The 14,964-nt window shown below is 38.0% G+C and overlaps 1 protein-coding gene and 1 pseudogene across 2 annotated transcripts; both read left to right on the top strand.

The window, feature by feature from the left end:
- The first annotated feature begins 68 nt into the window (after window positions 1–68).
- LOC117595720 (uncharacterized) lies at window positions 69–3,792 on the top strand (annotated as a pseudogene).
- LOC113527736 (CD226 antigen) lies at window positions 3,615–10,329 on the top strand. Of its 2 annotated transcripts, none has more exons than XM_026915816.3 (5): window positions 3,615–3,733; window positions 6,919–6,978; window positions 7,754–8,071; window positions 8,224–8,538; window positions 8,829–10,329. In XM_026915816.3, exons 2-5 carry the CDS (start codon window positions 6,942–6,944, stop codon window positions 9,026–9,028), a joined length of 870 nt encoding a protein of 289 aa, XP_026771617.3. In that variant the 5' UTR covers window positions 3,615–3,733; window positions 6,919–6,941; the 3' UTR covers window positions 9,029–10,329. The 2 variants fall into 2 exon arrangements, with proteins under 2 accessions (XP_026771617.3, XP_053094665.1); XM_053238690.1 differs by lacking the exon at window positions 3,615–3,733 and adding an exon at window positions 5,908–6,593.
- The last annotated feature ends 4,635 nt before the right edge of the window (window positions 10,330–14,964 follow it).

Below are 14,964 nucleotides of genomic sequence, written 5' to 3' on the forward strand. Positions count from 1 at the left end.
TAACACTATAGTAAGACTTTAGTTATCATAAATTGTATTATTTATACAATTATATTTGTTATTGTTGAAATTATTTTTCAGTTGAAAGTAAATTTGGGCTTGCAAGAACTGCAACTCTTCAAGTCTTAGACACAGACACCACGGAGGAGGAGGAGGACATCTTCCATGAACTGATTGAAGGCAGTCCACAATTATGCCTAACTGTAAGATGTTCGGAAGAAAATTTTTTTGCTGGCTTGTCTGACGGTAAGTATATAATAACACTTAAGACATTCTTTCAAGGGCTCTATTGTATCTATAGGTACAAAAGAATGGAAACACATTTACATTTATCTGACACTTTGTTATGAGGGAATATTACTAGTGCTAGTAATGCAAACATTGTCTAACATAAAACAGGTTAGAAAAGGAAGGAATACAAGTAGTAGTAAAAATGTACAACTGATTTTTTTTTTCAACATTATGTGCAGGTAAGTGCTCAAGAAAAAACTGTTTATTTGGCTGTTTCCTGAATATTTGTTTGGGTTAGGATTTAAAACAGGGATTTGAAGTTCCTGAAATATTTAGTGACAAACCAGTGAACAAAAGGTTCTGGTAGTTAACGCTGTCAAAACTTCAGCTAGATCTAGCAGAATAACAGCTGACAATCTAGCACAGGGTTTCGTCGAGATAATGACAAATTTCAGTGGTTCTCAAACTTTTAAGCCAATGACCCCTAAAGTAGCATTGAAGAACTTGCAACCCCCACTACCACAGAATACACAAACAATAAACAAAAGAAACCGTCCTGTTCAACATTTTAACTATAATGTAACTAACATTTTTAGACCTACGAATTACAAATTTATCCATTTCTGCCACTGTGGGTTTCATCTGCAGTTGCGCACTGTATTGCTAACTAATGAGCCAGTTGCCGCGGGATGCAAGTAAATATTGCATTTTTCAAACCATCTTGTGAAATTATTCCGAGACCCCGGGAGGGATCTTGTCCCCAAGTTTGAGAACCACTGCACTAGTACAGAAAGTTTTGTAGTAGTTTAATAGTAGTTTTACTATTAAATTTTGAATTAATGCTTTTACAGGGAACATGAAAATGTTTTGCTTTTCTCTTTCAAGAGTTTTCACCTGCAAGATCTTCAGCCCCCAGCACAAGCACTGATACTCTTTCACTCCCTTCTACTGACTGTGAAGAGACTGAGAGAGCAGTCCAGAATCAAGCAGCAAGGGCCAGCAACAGTTTTGACATAGATGCTGAAAAGGCAAAACGAGTATGTATGCATGTTATTTGATATGGTTAATTTGTCCATATAATAATTTTACCATTTTACTAGACTGTTTCCACCTGTATTGTGTTCATGTATCATTAGATTGTCCAAGATGCCCTGGAAAAACAATCTGGTGGTGAAGATGTGCTTGAAGAATACCAGACAACTAAAGCACAGCACCAGACGTCAGCTTGTTAATATTGTTGTCAGTCACATGACAGAGATTCATGGGTAAGACTTCAGTGCACAGATTCAGGAAATACACAGCTGTGTATCAAATTGTGTAGAAAACAAGGTTTTTAACTTTAGCATAAACCTTATCTTCTTACTCTGTAGGAGGATCCCTACACGCAAACAGCGGGAGACGTATGCCTTGGGCATTGTTTCTCTCTTTCCTAGCCTGAGAGACGCTTTTTCCACAAAAGGCTATGTAAGAATCACTTGTCTTGATGTACTCGTATAACACAATCTTGTTAGATATGATATATTTATCTATAAAATGTAACTTACTGACTGTTCAGATTTAACCTAAATATATTTTCTTGTCTTTTTGACAGGAACATTTCTGCGATCCGGTGAAGGGAACAGGGTACGTCTCGTGGCGCCTAAAAACTTTGTCGAGAAAGAACTCAAAACGAGCTCGCTTAGAGATGTCTGAAAGTGGAGGACCAAGTTGGTGAAGAATGAGAGACGTTGGGCAGCAGCTTGAAGGAGATGCATGCAGGGAGGCAATTTCCTTCCTTCTCCATGCAGCTGATGAAGCTGAAGTTATGCAGAAGATGAAGCAAACTTTTAAGCATAGACTTAAGATCTGGTACACAATCCTGAAAGATCAGCTGATGTCCTCAATATATTTCCAAGATTTCTGGATGTGAAGAGGATTGGTAAATATAACATTTATGATCTTTTTCAAAAAATGACTTAAGTCTGTGTTTTAGACGTGTCTTTTGACGTTTGCTACTTGATATAAGGCCACACTTGACATGCTTGCTACCTAGTCTTATTCCATTCATAAATTTAACTCTTGCTCACACATACCTTTCATAGTGATAGTAATTGGATTTAGTTGACAATGGTTGACTCATTTGCATATAATTTATTAGTCTATCAAACATGCACACACTATCCATTTTGGAGGTAAAGATTGGTATATAGTCCTAAGTAACATCTTATTCATTTTGTAATGTGCTTTGTCATTAGATAAATCAGGACTTTGCTCTGCTGTTCAATTCCGAAACATCCAACAAGTTGCTTGAGAGGTGGGAGACTGCATTTAAGCAGAAGATAATCAATGAAGCCCAATCTCTTACTTCAACAGCAGAAATTCGGAGTCTTATCAGTGCAGCAGAGGGACAAGGATCTGAAAATGGTTGGCCTGATTTGAGAGGATGTCTTTCAAATTTTCTCTGGTTTCTTGCTATTTTAAATGCTAAATGTTTGTTTTCTTTTTTTATTCCAAATACCAAGATTGGGACAGTGACATGTCATCTGTTCTTCTCCTGTTGCATCTCCTGCCTCCTCCCCAGGGAAGAAGAAGACTAAGATCAGCTCGACAGAGGCTGTTGAGAGACTTGTGAATTTCCATAAGGTAACACCCACAATACTGATGTAAAGTCACATTTAAGTTATGATTTTTGTTATGAATACTATAATGTGGTGGTTTTCATTCCTGGTCCTTGGGACCCACTGCTCTGCACATTTGATTTGTCTCTTCACTGACACATTTCAGTTCGTGGTGCTCTCGCCTAATGAGGTGAAGATTATAATTAGTTTTGGAGGATCTCTAAGACTAGGATTGAAAAACACTGCCATAATCTGACCCTGTCTAAATTTTACCTTTTGGACTCTCAATTGATTGCACATGCATTATATTGACCTTGGTGCTCTTTCCTTGTGCAGTTCTTCATTTGTGTTCTAATAAAGTAAGTTGCTCACATATCCTGGATTGGCTGAGGGTGTATCAGTTTATTTTTTATTTTTTTCCCCAATTTATTTATTTTTTAATTATTATTTTTTTTATGTGCACTGTAATACACAAGGCATGTTACCAACTGGGTTAAGGTGCATTTATATAGGTGTTTAAGCACTTTTTTCATGCAAATGTGAGCAGTTTAACAGTACCAGGTTTAATGTGTTCATGTTTTGTAATTGTAATTAGTTTTTCTTCTGTTTAATCTAAGTTTTGTGCTTGCTCACTTTCAGTCCTGCTCCAGTATTGAAGGCCTTATCAGTGGGAGGGAGAGTCACCAGCCATACCTACGGGCATCTGGAAGACTCAAGAGCAAGATTGACAAATTCTATGGTTGTGGACAAGCACCTCATCCCTTGCGCAGGAACCAGCTCTTTGAGTGCTGTCGATGAGCTCTTCAAAGTTCACTATGTGTTTAACCTGTCATACAAGGGAGCCCTTGTCAACGTTTTCACCTTCCAGCAGACCACAATCTACAACATCGATATTGGTCTTATCAGTGAGTCTCCCCGCGTCAAGGAATTGCGTGCAAAACTGTTAAACTAGTTTAATGTTGAAGTGTTTCCGCTGTCAAAGTTTGCACACAAACAGCCACTCTTTCATCTCTCATTTAAGACTCACACACAGTTTCTATCCTTCGTTGAAGTTCAAGTTATGTGCACAGAGTGGCTGTAGTCGGCAGTTTTGTACATATTCTGGTTTTCGAAAGCATTTGAACAGTGCTCATGTTACTGAATCCCGTCCAGTTCTTGATTTGCCATCTGGTGAAGTGTTAACTCCCAGTGTTAATCAGTCAGGTTCTTTGTTTGTTGGAGAAAGTGATCCCCAAGTTGCTCTCGTTGAAAATGTGACCCTGTCTAGAGGAGAGATGGCAGATATATGTGCCTCAATAGTGGCCAAATTACAGAGCAGTGGAGTAGCCAGTAACTTGGTGTCATCGGTCGTTTCGGAGCTTGAGAACCTTACCACAGAAATTCATAACCAAATTCGCCAAAATGTGATGTGTCATTCCTCTTGATAACCCAGTCAGATCAGAACAATTGGGGTGTAGTTGAGCCTGTCGAAATTATTCTTGGCATGAGATACAACACTAGGAGAAACAAAAAACAGGATGTTATGATCAGGTCCCAGTAAAAGAAACATTTGTTTATGTCCCAATTTTGGAATCATTAAAATTTGTGTCGAAATGTAGATGTAGTTACACTGCTGAAAGACTTTACAGGAAAGCAGAAATCACATTTTGAGGACTTCTTTGATGGAAGTTACTTCCAGAGTCATCCATTATTCTCAAAACATCCCAGTGCTTTACAAATTCAGGTATACTTCGATGAATTTGAAACCGCAAACCCTCTTGGCTCTAAACACGGGGTACACAAAGTTGGTGCTCTGTATTTTGTGCTTCGGAATCTACCTCCAAAATTTTATTCAAGGCTGATGCATATCCATTTGATAGCGTTATTTCATGCACAAGATGTGAAAAAGTATGGGTTTGACCCCATTTTGGAACCACTGATTCATGACATCAAGATTCTAGAAACAGATGGTATTGAACTACCCTTTTCAACAGACAGAGTTTATGGCACAATATGTCAGGTAACTGGAGACAACTTGGGGATGCATTCAATCCTTCAATTCACAGAATCATTTATTGGCCATTACTTCTGTCGTCTCTGTTTGACTGACAAAGTTGATGTCCAGTCTGTTTACAGTGAGGATGATTTTAGAGTTATTTTACGCGATCGGACAATTTATGAACAGCAATGCAGTGAGTTGGAATCTGACCCTCAACTCAAGTCAAGACACGGCCTCAAAAGAAACTCAACACTCAGTAGACTGCAATATTTTCATGTGTGCCACAACTACTCTCTAGATGTGATGCACGACCTCCTGGAAGGAGTTGTCCAATTTGAAATGAAACTATTGTTCAGGTATCTTTCAGAAATTTTTGTTACACAGAGTGAATTGCTCTCCAGAATATATTCATATAATTATGGATATTTAGAGAGGAAAAACTGCCCTACAAAGGTGAATTTGGAGCACAGTTGAAATAGCATAGGACTCAACTTCATCCAGGCACTCTGACTAATCAAAAACATTCCATTACTGTTTGGTGATATTGTACCCCTAGGAGATAAAAACTGGCATTTGCTTCTTCTCTTACTTCAAATTCTTAACCTGGTGTTTTCCCCAAGTATTTCTAAAGGTATGACTGTCCTCTTGAAACATCTAATAATTGAGCACCATGAATTATTTAAGGAATTGTACCCACACAAAAACTTGCCGCCCAAACATCATTTCATGGTCCATTATGCTGCCTGTATTCGCAAAATTGGTCCGTTGGTGCACATGTGGAGCATGAGGTTTGAGGCGAAGCATAAGGTTTTTAAGAATACACTAAAAAATTTCAAAAACATTACCAAATCTCTAGCAAAAAGTCATCAGATGTCATTAGGCTATCTTTGGGAAACAACACCACTGAGTCAAGTGGAGTGTGGACCAATGAAAACATTCTGTTGGGATGATGTGAATGATGGTGAAAAGTTGTCAGGAATGCTACAGGATCTCATACAGTCAAGCATGCATTCCATGAACTGGGTGAAATTAGATGGGACAGAATACAGACAAGACCTGATTGTATGCAATGAAATTGAGGATGAAATTCCGGTTTTCAGTCAGATTCGGAAAATACTTTTAATTGACAGCACTGTGTATTTTATTCTTAACAAACATTTGACAGAACAATTTTCAGAGCATCACCATGCATTTAGAGTACAGAGATACTGTGAACTGAGTGAACTTGTTACAGCAACCAGTTTGAGGTTCTACAGGCCTTTTGGTCTGCAGAGTTGATATTGGTCAGATGATGGTGAATATATTGTACCCTCGTTTGTGATGGTTTAATTTTTGTTAAATAAAAGTTAAAACTATTTAGTGTGGACCTATATAAACACTGAAAACACAGAGTGTGAATTTAACACTAAAATTTGCTGTATATGAGCAAACGGAAGAGTAGCTGGATTTAAATGAGGGTGCAGGTCTCGCTTGTGTAGCTGCTAAAACCACAAAGAATTCAAAATTCACCACCAACAAAAAACAAAACAAAAAAAGGTGGTGTAATACAGTCACAAAGTGGTAAGGAAAACCACATGATAAGGAAAACCACAATTAGACATGGTTTAAGTCTACAGCATAAGGGCCTACTGAGCTAAAAGTACTATTTCCTGTAGGCGTGCTGCAGTTGAGAACCCCTTACAGATAAACTAGAGATCTACCTAAAGTTCATTCTTCACCCTTCAGTCCTGCTTCATAGATCACACCACTAGCCTTTGAGAAAAGTTTTACAGCTTAAACGTGCATCGGTAAGTTTTTTTTTGTTGTTGTTAAACTGTTTTTTTTTAAATAGTAGTAACGCTTAACAAGTAAATGGGTTGTTAGTCTATTTATCTTTCTGTGCAATTTCAATTTTTAATTTAAAAAAGTAAATAGATATTTTAGTGTGTTTTCAGAAGCACTGGATTAACTCATAGAACATGAGCCATAAAGTTTAAAGGAGAAAGTATAATGTGCTGATGTCACGTGTTAAAAGTAATAATAATAATAATAATAATAATAATGATAATAAATGAAGACTGTTGTTTGTTCCTTGTCCGCATGCCAAATAACTCTTGAGGTGATGTATTGTAGGTCTGTTGTTCTGAGAAAACACCATGAAGTCGCCTTTAATCCCTGACATTGCTGTGATTGGTAAGTGTTACTGCTTTTAATTCTGTATAAAACTCATACTGCAGAGGGATATAAAAAAATAATAATTACAGGTATTATTAATAGTAATTGTTTCCCCCTAATAAAAATGACAAATCAGCCTGTTATACTTGGACCAGATGTTTTTTGTTGGTGGTGAATTTTGCTCTCTGGGGTTTCAGCAGACACTGAGTGAGTCACTCCATCCACTCTTCCTTTTGCTCGAGGGCAGATAAAGAACACGTTATACTAATACTAAATACACATTATACACATTATACTGAAAGAAGAAAGAAAGGTAATATTGTTGTCCTGCAGAAGCTGTTAGGTTAGAGCCTTTATAATGCTAATTGCAATAAAAGTCCATAACATTACTGTAAATTAAAATGAATTCATAGTAAATGTTTATTAAATCACATGAAATCACATAAACCTCAAAACATTAATGAAGGGGACTTCAGGTGCTCATGACCTGATTTGTGAAAGGATTGTATCGAAAATGTACTGTTACGTTTTTTACTGTTTAGTGTGTTTACTACTAGCCGCTACTACAATTTATTTTTTTTTGGCCTGGGCTGCTGATGGGGCACAAGTTCTCAAAAAACCTGGAAAGTGTGTCTCATGGGGAAAGAGATTGAATGTTTTTTGCCATACTGTGTCCAGATGATTACCAAAAGAGTAAACTAAAATAGCCATCAGTTATGGACAGGAAATTCTTCTGCCTTGATTGTGTCACATGTTCAAAATGTCTATTCTAACTTGCTTTCTGATCTATTAGTTTCCCTGCTGACGCTGCAGTGCCAAGCCTTTATCATCAGAGAAATCATAGTGAATGAACCGCTGACCCTCCCGTGTACCTGCCCTGGAAACTGTTCAGTGGTTCAGTGGACCCGCTTCATTCCCAGCAAAGCCCTCATTGCTGAAATCCGGACGTGTCACAGTGAACAGCATTGTCAGGAAAGATTTGCAGTGTCAGGAGATACCAGCAGAGGAAATTTCTCCCTGACGATCAGTTCAGTAGCCTACAATGATGCTGGCTCCTACAGGTGCAGCTGTAATGGAACATCCGTTACTGAAGTAAAACTGAAAGTTTTTGGTAAGTGTGTCTGCTATCATCAGTAGAAAACGATGTCGTTCTTAACATGTCTGTAGTAAAGTCTGACCAGCCACACTGGAGCAGGTGTAGCTCTTACAGAAAAGCACAGTAGTAAAGCGAAATGAATAAGACGATTTGTTTTTGCCCGACAGTTCCGACAGTCGTAAAGGCTTTCGAGGGGGAGAACGTCACCCTGCCGTGCTACGGAGACACTCAGAAAGACGTTAAAGATGTAAAATGGAAGAAAGCTGGACAAAAGGTTCTGCTGTACACTCATGCAAACAGATCAGTGACTACTGATGAAGCATCAGAAAGCAGATTTCTGATGTCAGTAGAAGGCTTTCTAGATGGTGATCTCTCTCTTCACATCAGTTCAGTTCACCTGTCTGATGCAGGATTATATCGGTGTCTCATCCGTGATGAATCTCAGGACGGAGAACCACGAGCTGTTTTACTGAAGGTAGAAGGTAAGTATATCCCTTATTCTAATGGTACTTAAAAACCTTGAAAACTGTTAATCGTTACTATGAGCTGAGTGAACATTCCAGTGTAGTTTGAGTTTTTAATTGAAAATGCAGTCCCAGTTTGTGCTGTTTGTACTGATGTACTGTGTCTTTAGTCTCCATGCATGTCAGGTAGCATGTGAAAATCCAAACTGACACATAAATGCCTCTTACTGTTGAAACTTCCACGGTTTCTCAGTCTACAGCCATGAAAATTTCCTAATAAATAATCAAGTTATTATTTTTTTAAACAGGGCTACAACAATTAACAACCACCAACAGCAATGAAGTTACAGTACTGCGTGTGCTGCTGGGATTGATCATCTTTGTAGACATCATCAGACTGATCGTTTGCATTGTGAGAAGCAAATCCAGCACTACAGGACAGCACTCTAGATCTAGATCTAGATCGGGACCAGACGAGCTAGCCTTCACTCCCCATGCGCATCAGTGAGCCTTGGACGCTCATGACCCTGTCGCTGGTTCACCGGTTGTCCTTCCTTGGACCACTTTTGGTAGGTACTAACCACTGCATACTGAGAACACCCCCACAAGACCTGCTGTTTTGTAGATGCTCTGACCCAGTCGTCTAGCCATCACAATTTGCCCTTGTCAAAGTCTCTCAGATCCGTATGCTTGCCCATTTTTCCTGCTTCCAACACATCAACTTCGAGAACTGACTGTTCACTTGCTGCCTGATATATCCCACCCCCTGACAGGTGCCGTTGTAACGAGATAATCAATTTTATTCACCTCTCGGTGGTTTTAATGTTATGGCTGAATGGTGTGCTCTGTTGTTCTGTGTATTTATTGTCCTGCACTCGTCTCGCACTGTTTTGTATTTGCACTTTATGTAGTCTTATGTATTGTTACGTTTTGCACCACAGTCCTGGAGAAGTGACATTTTGTTCCAGTGTATAAAAGCTATATAAAGAAATGGCAATAAAAACCCACTTGACTTGAACTGTTGTGTTTTTTTTTTGTCTGCAAAAGTTTGAATACCTCTGCTATAAAATAATGCTTTATGGAATAAGAATATTCTTTATTCTTCCAAATATAATACTTATGTTGTTACAAACTGATTAAAAAAAAAGAATCTCATCAAGTACAAACAAGCTAACCTATCTTTACAAAACCTTTGAATAAATGACGCATCTTTATATTGCTTTTTGTTTTAAGATGTGCCAAACTGTGTTAATGTACTGTAAACAAGTTTAGCCATTATATTGTTATAAGATTTATCATAAATTATATGCATGTGTGTACATGCTGTATCTTAATGAGTTTTTAGGTTACAAATTGTTTGTCAGATTGTCCACTGTTGCCATATCATCATCATCATCATCATCATCATCATCTTCCTACTTGCCCTACAGAGACCTGAGCTGCCGCTTGATGTTTCGTATTGTCACAAAGCGTCAAACACGGTGTCGTGAAGCGTGCCACCCCAGCGAAGATGGCGGCTGAGCTGCATCCGTGCAGAGGAAAACTCATCAGGCTGTTGATGAGTTCACCAACTTGAATTGCATGGCGCAATCAAAATGTTCAGTTATTAAAATAAAAATAAAATTTATAACATTTTAAAAAACTGTTTAAGCCAATGTGATGCCACAATGTGATGTTTTAGCTACATTGCTAATTTAAACTATAAGCAAATAAAGTAAATGTTTACTGTTTGGAAGGTTGAACGATGAAAAAAATATTGTCGATATTTAAGGATACCGCGGTATAGGATATGTCACATTATTTAATTTGTCTAACAGTGTCAGTGAAACACTGGAGTCATATTATGAATAACAAAAAGTTACTAGGTAAATTTACAAGTAAAATTAGAGTTTAACATCCAATCAGATATTTTCTGCAGTAAACTGCTCACCTGAAGTTTGGACATCATTTAATGATAATGCAGAGGTACAAAAAAAAAAAACTTATACGATTTAGCTGTGGCATTTATGATTTTTCACCCATTCCTATGGTGATCAACTATGAGTTTCTGTTTTTTTAGCTATAGCAGCATTCAACGCAAATAAAATCTACGTAAGCCAATCACAAACTTCTTTTTTTTATGAGTCAATTGAAAAAACAAGTGCGCGGTGGCTTGGTGGTTAACACTGTTGCCTCACACTTCCGGGGTTAGGGGTTTGAATCCCGCCTCCACCCTGTGTGTGTGTGTGTGTGTGTGTGTGTGTGTGTGTGTGTGGGTGTGTGTGTGTGTGGGTGGGTGGTGTGGTGAGTTTGCATGCTCTGCCTGTGCTTCAGGGGTTTCCTCTGGGTACTTCAGTTTCCTCCCCCAGTCCAAAGACATGTGTTGTAGGCTGATTGGCATCTCTAAATTGTCCATAGTGAGAGTGTGTGTGTGTGTGTGTGTGTGTGATTGTGCCCTGCGATGGGTTAGCACCCCATCCAGGGCACCCCCCTGCCTTGTGCCCCGAGTCCCCTGGGATGGGCTCCAGGCTCCCTGTGACACTGCGTAGGATAAGCAATATGGGAAATGGATGGATGGATGTTTCAGCACTGTATCTAAACACTAACGTGGTTGAAGACGACTGACTCATGCTCTGTTTGGACAGATGAAAAAAGGAACATTTTTCTTTTATTTTTGATAAGCGAAAGCGGCATCAGACTTCACCGTGACTCTGACCAGGATAAAGCGCTTACTGAAGAGGAATGAAATCACAGTAAACGAACAGCTCAGGTGCTGAAATGAGGTTTCCATGGAAGCATTTATGTACAATGAAAGAAATAGGACTCGTATTGTACTTGTGAGTCGACTCATTTTAAAAAGCCGAATCGTTCACAAACGACTCATCATTAAGAGAAGGTGCATAAATCTGATGTACAATTGTTTTTTCTGTGGTTTTTTTTTTTTCTCTGCAAAATGTACCTTTCCTTGTCACATACACCTTTTGTACCTTTAGTATGTATCTTTCACCTTGAAACAAAGATATATTGTACTGTAAAGCTTTAGTGAAGCGTAAAGCTTTAAATGTACACTATATGCACCTTTCTAGATAAAAGATACATACTAAAGGTACAAATCTCATCCCAGTGACAAGAAAATGAAAGTTTAGCACCCTTACTAAACTAAGAGTGTTTAGAACAGAAATTGTGATCATAATTTGTTAATGTTGAAATTGAGAGAAGCGTGTTTTCTGAAAACATGTGTATTTGTCTTATATGATAATATTTGCTTATTTTCTTTAAGGGTGCCAATAATTCTGTAGCTGACTTTAAGAAAGACTATGTTACTTTGTACCATTTTGGGGATTTTTGTATGATCTAGGCTGTATGATTGTCTTTTGTGATTTGTTTTAAAAGAAGGTGATATTAAAAAACAAAAAACCTGTTAAAAACTCTATAAAATCATATTTTTAATCCCATTCAAATGAAATTAAAATACTTTGTATGAGCAGGTAATATAATATAAATAATCATACTAGCATGCAGTGCCTTTTATTTGTTAAAATGGTTCTGTGCACACTATTTCCACTAGATGGCACTAGATTACACAAATTCTTGCTTGCATTATTAATTACAATCTGTTTATTTCTTTTTCCCCTATTCCCTTTTAGATTAAGCATCCTAAAGAGAAATCAACTGTTTTTTTTAACAAAATAAAAAAAGAGTAAAGGACTAAAAAGGACTGGGACTGGATTCTAAAAAGATTCAATACTTTTTGACTCGATTCCAGGCATTTGAGATTCGAGAGTCGACTGTAATGCTTTGGGCTCAATTCCACACAGTGACGTTATTCGGAAATATTGCTAGTCTGGAGGAAGAAACCACTCCTACCACCAAACATCTCAACCAGATGTCAATGATCGATCAGTTTATGCTCAAAACAGCTTGATAAAGATGTATATATGGATGTCTGATTTAAAAACAGTGAAAATACGTGGAAGAAATATTTGATAAACCATTACAGTTAGTAGTTCAGTTTAAAACACGTAACAGCAGTTTGATGCTCCTGATCTTGACTCAGTCTCGATTTCATTTGGATTCGACCCCCTTAAGACTCTGTCTTAACTCGATCTCAGGTAGTCCTGGTCTTCGACTTGCCTTGGACTCGACAGTGGTGTTCTTGACGACAGCCCTACTTATTATTGTTCATCTATTGTTTTCAAAGATGCTAAGATTAATGATTTTTAAAATTATTTTTAGGTACAAAATCTAACAATACCATAATATAGATCTTGTGATACTATTGGCCAAATTTCATATACATAGATCGTAAATTTGTAACACAAAAACCTTTACACAAGCTGCGTTAAAGTGGCATGTTTAATTATATTTTGTTAGAAAACTCTCATTAATTATCTTTTGACCTTCCATGAACTGATGTAGCTTACAGCAGGTTATGGTCGCTGAACTGCTGGATGTCCAGGTGGTGCTCCAAAAACAATGTGGGCTTTATAGATAATTGGAGCAGTTTTGAAGGCAAGGCTGGCCTGTTAGGGTGGGACGGTATCCATTCCACTCGGGAAGGTATTGCTCTCATTTCTTGCAGCATAGCACATAGTCTCAGAACAGGCCTAGTTAATTAGTGTCAATCCAGGGCCAAGGCCAGGGAGCAGACAAGCAGGCTAAACTGACCGTCTGCTAGCTGCACTGAGTCATCACCCAGGTTCCACCATATTGAGACTGTGTCTGTTCCCTGAGCTAAACAAAAATGTAGAAATACTGTAGAAAGTTATAATATAGAAAGTTTTTTTAGTAACCTAATTAACATAAAATTAGTTCATACTGACTGCACAGCCAGCACCATTGATCTGAAGTTAGGACTGTTAAATATTAGATCACATTAGAGTATGTGGCATTAAATGAAGCTAGTCCTCCTGGACACGGTCTCGTCTAACTGGCAGAGGAGGAGGTGTCGCAGTTATTTATAATGACAGTCTAGGTGTCACATAAAAACCTGGACATAAATTCAACACGTTTGAAGCTCCTTATAATAACATAACATATGTAGCCACAAAAAATAAGTCTACCCTGTCAGTTCTGCTAATTATTATTTACAGACCCCCAGGGCCATATTCTGAATTCCTCTGTGAATTTGCGGATTTCATCTCAAAGCATTAATTGTTGGAGACTCCTTTTGATAATCCGCAAGACCCTCTGATAACAGTGGCTGTGTCCACGCTACCACGTCAAAAGTACATTCACGTCAGCTACTGCACAGAGTTTTATCAATAATCTCCCAGAGGTATCAACTATGACTAGGCTCACCTTCTGATCCCAAAGACCTTGATCAGGCAGTTGAATGCTTAGAGTCAACGTTCCGCTACACGCAAGATAAGGTAGCTCCACTTAAAAGAAAAATAATTAGAGAGAAAAAGCTAGCACCCTGGTATAATGATCAAACACACACCTTAAAACAGACCACTCAAAAATTAGGACGTAAATGGCATCAAACTAAATTGGTAGTATTTCAAATAGCATGGAAGGAGAGCCTCCAGAGCTATAGAAAATCTCATAGTGCTGCTAGATCAATGTATCTCTCTACCCTAATTGAAGATAATAGAAATAATCCTAGATTCTTATTTAATACTGTAGCAAAATTAACTAGGAATAAGACCACCACAGAAACATGCATATCATCAATATGCAGTAGCGATGACTTCATGAATTTTTCAATGACAAAATTGAAAATATCAGGCAAAAAATTCAGACTATAAATTTAGAACTAGACAATTTGATAACTAACCCTGTAGATAACAATATAACTATAGCTGATCAGAGATTAGAATGTTTTGCTCCCCTTCTAGAGATAAAACTAATTTCAATAATTTCCTCATCAAAATCATGAACTTGTGTACTAGATCCCTAACCTACATGTTTCTTCAAACAGATACTTCCAGAAGCAATCAAACCTCTTCTAAAAATAATCAATCCTTCCTGTAGCACTGACTATGTACCTAAATCCTTTAAATTAGCAGTTATCAAATTCCTGAGTAAAAAAAACCTGACCTCAACCCCGGTCAGCTGTCTAACTATAGACCAATATCAAACCTCCCCTTTATCTCCAAGATCCTAGAAAAGGTTGTAGCACAGCAGCTACGCTCATAACTACGTAGCAATAACATTCATGAAATGTATCATTCAGGATTTAGGCCTCATCATAGCACAGAGACAGCATTGGTTAAAGTGGTAAATGACCTACTACTGGCCTCTGATCAGGGTTGTGTCTCCTTGCTTGTGCTGCTTGATCTTAGTGCAGCTTTTGATACCATTGATCATGCTATTCTCCTCGATAGACTAGAAAATGTTGTAGGCATTAAAGGAAAGGCCCTCTCCTGGCTCAGGTCTTATCTCACTGATCGTTATCAGTTTGTAGACGTAAATGGTGACTTCTCTATGCATATTAAGGTAAAGTTTGGTGTTCTGCAAGGT

The sequence above is a fragment of the Pangasianodon hypophthalmus genome, chromosome 12 (genome assembly GCF_027358585.1).
Source record: "Pangasianodon hypophthalmus isolate fPanHyp1 chromosome 12, fPanHyp1.pri, whole genome shotgun sequence".
Lineage (NCBI taxonomy): Eukaryota > Metazoa > Chordata > Actinopteri > Siluriformes > Pangasiidae > Pangasianodon > Pangasianodon hypophthalmus.